The following is a 5,003-nucleotide window of genomic DNA, read 5'->3' on the forward strand; positions in this document are numbered from 1 at the left end:
TGAGTCATTACACATAACACATGTACAAACTTCAAAAAAGATAAAGTAGCCTCAAATTTGGCAATTAATGGCATATTACAATCAACATTGTTAAATCATGGTCATTTGAAATTAAAATTGGCCAGGCATGAACATTTACAGTAAAATTTGCTCAATCATGACTAAAATCAACCACTCATAGCCAAACATACATGATCATTTAGCCAATAGTTAAATATAATAGCCAAATCAGTTATGACAGTTATACATGGTCAAGATAGTCAATCATATTTGTTAAAAGTTGATCATACAGAATAATTTAAGCTCTAATCGACCATCAGAAGCTCAAACTCAATTCGATACCTCAACCGAACCTTCATGCTTAAACCACATTAACTCAAAAGTGAAAACAATAATACAAAAGTCATTTTACGACGCACACCGACTTTTCTTTTATTTCGGCTCAATGCGGTTTTCTAACAACCTCAACAAGTCATCTTCTTCAAAACAAAATAAATAAACAGATCTATGATATAACAAAAAAAAAACCATGTTCGCTAGTTTTTATAAAGCTCCATAGATAAATGAAACTAGAAGCACCACTTGTGCTAGGTTAACTAACAATCTGAGCTTTCAAAATCTTTATAGATAAAGGCTGCAACTTTTTTCATTTAGACTTTTTGGTTTCGGAAACCCTTGCCCCTGCAATCTTGCAAATTGGTTCGCTTTCAGGCCGAACAAGTTTCAAAGCCGGATGAACTTTGAGATCCCCCATTACTAGCTTCTGGCCCACATCTAACTCACTCAGATCTACCTCAATAAAGGGCGGGATAATATCTGCAGGGCATATGAACTTCACCGTTCTCTTGATGATGTTTAAATAAGACCCTGCCATTTTTCAAAATCCATCTGTTATTTTACTGTTGAATAATCAGAATCAGATAATCAGATATCTAAGCAGTTAATGCGGAAAAATATCGGATATCGGTCAATGACCGATATCTGAGATACTGGTAGTCGCGGTGATATATCGGTGGGGTATCTGTAATTTTACTATCATGTAAAGTTCATATATATAACAATTTAACACTAATAATTCAGTACACTTTTCTACCATTAACGAATTAACCTTTTACAACTTGCAAAACAATAACAATCACAATAAGTAGGAATCGATTAAGACTTAAGACACTAAAATTGAACACTAATTTGATAATTAAGACTTAAAACACTGATATCGGGAATATCGGTGATATATCAAACAAATATCGGTCCAATATCAGTGAAATATCGGTCAATATCGCTGATATTATCGATACTGATATTCTGATCGATATTTTAACCGATATTTTACCAAAGGACTGATAACTGATATATCGGTGATATATCGGCGATATCGACTGCATAGTCAGATAATTTAGATGTGTGTGAGTGTGTCTATGAAAGTTCATTTATTGTTTAAAATATAAGAACATACAAGATTACAAATAATAGCTTTGTTAATCGAGATGAACATCAAAAAAACCGCAATCAATTTGACTTATGTTCGTGATGGCTTTTTTTGGGGCTCTAATTGTAGCACGTTGAATGCTTTGAAGGCTTAAAAAATCTGAAGTATACAACAGTAAGATTTGTAGCAGCACTAAACATAGATATAATACCATCCTAAGAAATGGGTTTTAAAAAGCTAATTCACATAAGACATTCAGTTATATTATTATAATCACTAGATGTGTCATTTACAAATTAACAAGTCAGGTTTGGAAAAGTCTAAATCACACAGAGGTTAAATAAAAATAACACCTAAAGAGAACACAAGTCAATTGGGCAAACAACTCTAATCAAAGTCTTGGATTATAAGTGTAATAAATTTTTTTTTGTTGTCATATATAATGTACTTACTATCCATTAAGCATTTAAGAATGTACATAAAAGTGTTTTTGGTCCACCTAAACCAACAAGTACTAAAAACAACTTTTTGACCCAAAAGCATTTTGACAAATATGTTAACTATACGTGATAAAAAGTTTTTTTTAAGGTTGCAGGAACACTATTATTGAACTGTTAACATATAATTCACACAACATTTAACATTAAAAGAACCGGAATTCAACATAAAAAAACTATACACAAAATAAGAGAAGCAAAAGCTTCAATAACATGAAGATAATGCATCAAAAAATAGTATTTTACCTTTCTTCAATCCAGGTGACACATCATCTCCAATAAACACGAGGGGAACATCAACTTTCAATAAAGCATTAGACGGTGCTCTCATAAATGTAACATTAAGCACAGCATCGGTACTAGCATGAAGATGAAGCTAAAACCGAAAAACAAAATAATAACTTGAGTGTCATTTCCAAGAATCCAAATTATTAACACCGTTTAAAAATTATATTTCTTAGTAAAATTTTACATACCAATCGAGGCAAGACGCGAACTTTTTCAATAATATCCTCACTTTCAACATCGGGCCGAACCTCGAGATCAAAAAGGCGTGACAGGAAATAAGACCGACCAAGGTGATTTACAAGCTTCTTGATCTGATTATTCTGAACGGATACGAGGCGCTTATTACCGCCATGCTGGCCATCCTCTTGCTCAAACACAATGCTCGGGACCCGTCCCGCCTTGCGCTCTTTGGCAGATATGTTTTTCCCAGAGTGCGCGCGTGGCAATGCAACAATCGTCTCTGCGTGCTTCACATCAGGCTTTGGAAAACCATCAAGGTAAGTGAGTGGAATTTCTTTGTTTTCTTGAACTAAAGCTGCAGTGGTGGACGATTGTCTGGTGTGGCGGAGTAAAGCTCTGGTGAGCACTTGGCGTGGAGCCAACATTTGGTTTCTAAGAAAAAAGTCAAATAGTCAAGATTACTGCCACATCATCACTTCAACCGAGCAACCAGATTCATCCTGATCTAACATGAATCACAATATTTGGCACTGAAATTGTAACTAAATCAATATTCAATATCAATTATCAGTTGCAAAGCAGCCAATTTAACCTGGGAAATCAAACTATAAACATATCCAAATGATCATACGAACAGGGCCAACCCTAGGGAAGTGAAATCCGGACAACTGACCAATACCCGTAATTTTCAGGGGCCAAATTTTTTTATTATACCCAAAAATTTTTTTATCCATAATCCATTTAAACTATTGGGCCAAACTAAACTTAGAAACTAAAAAAACTAAAAAATCAAATAACTCGTTACAGCCTACGGGCCTTTTTATTTCAGAAAAACCAAGGTATTTAAATCCTAGAGGCCGGCCCTGCATACGAAAATCAGAAATGAATAGGGCTGACAATTGTGTAGACACGATAAAACCTTTTAATATAAAAAGTACGTCTTGTGAACTTTTTTTTAACTTTCTTAATAATTGAAATTACTAGACTAGCCTCCATCATTTTCCTTTATTGGTACATGAAACTTAAAAGCTATCATGTTTGATACTTGTGCTAAGACCATCCTTAATGGGCGCCCTTGGGGGCTGCCTTGGGGTGCCGAGGGCGCGAAACACCGCCGGGAGGGAGCATGGAGGGTGGGGGCTTCAGAACGATGGGCTCCTTTGGTGATTTTTGTGGGCCCTTCTCCTCTCCATCTCTCACACACAGATACATACTTATGCATATATATATAGGGTGAAATTGAGAACTTTGAGAACCATTTTGAGCCACAAAAAAAACCTCTAAAAAAATTTAAAAAAATTATAAAACAAAAATAAAACAAAAATTTTAAAAAGGTAAAAAAACCAAAATCCTTATATTTCATTCCGATTTCATAAAAAAAACTTCGTATTATACACATGTGTATAATTTCATTTAATCTCTAGTTACGTAATGTAAACATATGTACATTATCATTTACCTTAAATTGTAAATATGTGTATAAAAAAAACATGTATGTACATATATGTACGTATTATACATATGTGTATAATTTAGCTAAGCCGAGAGGGTTTTGTTTTGTATATTATGAAACCGGGATAATAAATAAGAATTTTGATTTTTTTACTTCTTTTACTTTTTTCATTTTTGCGTTTTTTTATGTTTTATGATTTTTTTTAATTTTTGGGTTTTTTGTGGTCTAAAATGAATCTCAAAGTTCTCAATTTCAAAATATTTCTCACATGATCCTGATCCTATATATATAATGGGGCGCCCAAGGGGTATTAAACCACAGCGGGGCATTATAGGTTGGGGCTTCGATGCCCCCCCCCCCCGGTTGCTTACATGGCGCTAACGTGGCAATGTGGAGGGACATCGATGGCCCCTCACCATAGAGGATAGTCTAAGCGCGTAGTTTCTAATTTGTTAAGACAAGAATTGCCAGCCAGCCCTAGAAATGAACATTGATACATACATGTAGTGGCAGAATAGAATAGGGGTTAGGGTTTATGTAAAAATTTAATTAGAAATGAATATCAATACAATAACTACTTATTTCAATCTTTTGAACAAGGGTTTTAATGTACTACACTGGTCTAATACAGTATTTCAGCTTAATTAAATTTGAGAATCAGAAACCTAACAAATTAGTTTGAAAATGATTTATTATTGTTTACAAACTTAATTTATAAGCGAAGTTAGGGTTACCAGATTGTCGGAAGGTGACACGTGGCGGTGGTCGGACTTGGAGCTCCGGTGGTCGGCGATTCGCCGGTAGTTGTTAAAGAGGCGGAGATGTTTTTATTGTGAGTGCGCGACTGGAGAATCTGAATATGAGATCATAATATGGTTTATGGGCCCCGAAGTAAGGCCCAATATACTACTGGGCTGCTGGTCAAAAGGCCTTTGAATTTAATGATTTAGAAGGTTGTACACTTGTACTAGAGGTGCACAAATCGGGTTTTTCAAATACCTGGGTTCCGGTATGAAACCGGGTTCGGGTATGATCAGGTATTAGAAAATCAGGTATTTGTAATGTCCGGGTTGGGTTCGAGGCCTGATATTGTCTCTAAAAACCATACCCTATGCATCGGGTTTGGGTCATGTATAGAACCAGATATTTGAATACC

General features: G+C 35.0%; 1 protein-coding gene across 1 annotated transcript; it reads right to left on the reverse strand.

The window, feature by feature from the left end:
• Positions 1–338: 338 nt before the first annotated feature.
• Positions 339–4,682, reverse strand: LOC143572248 (uncharacterized). Its single transcript, XM_077057461.1, has 4 exons — positions 4,582–4,682; positions 2,403–2,826; positions 2,173–2,302; positions 339–867 (listed from the first exon to the last, which is right to left on the reverse strand). Exons 2-4 carry the CDS (start codon positions 2,817–2,819, stop codon positions 647–649), a joined length of 768 nt encoding a protein of 255 aa, XP_076913576.1. The 5' UTR covers positions 2,820–2,826; positions 4,582–4,682; the 3' UTR covers positions 339–646.
• Between the last annotated feature and the right edge of the window lie 321 nt (positions 4,683–5,003).

This window comes from Bidens hawaiensis, unplaced genomic scaffold (assembly GCF_021521415.1).
Source record: "Bidens hawaiensis isolate Kalapana, Puna unplaced genomic scaffold, B.hawaiensis_p1.1 tig00025785_1, whole genome shotgun sequence".
Taxonomy (NCBI): Eukaryota; Viridiplantae; Streptophyta; class Magnoliopsida; order Asterales; family Asteraceae; genus Bidens; species Bidens hawaiensis.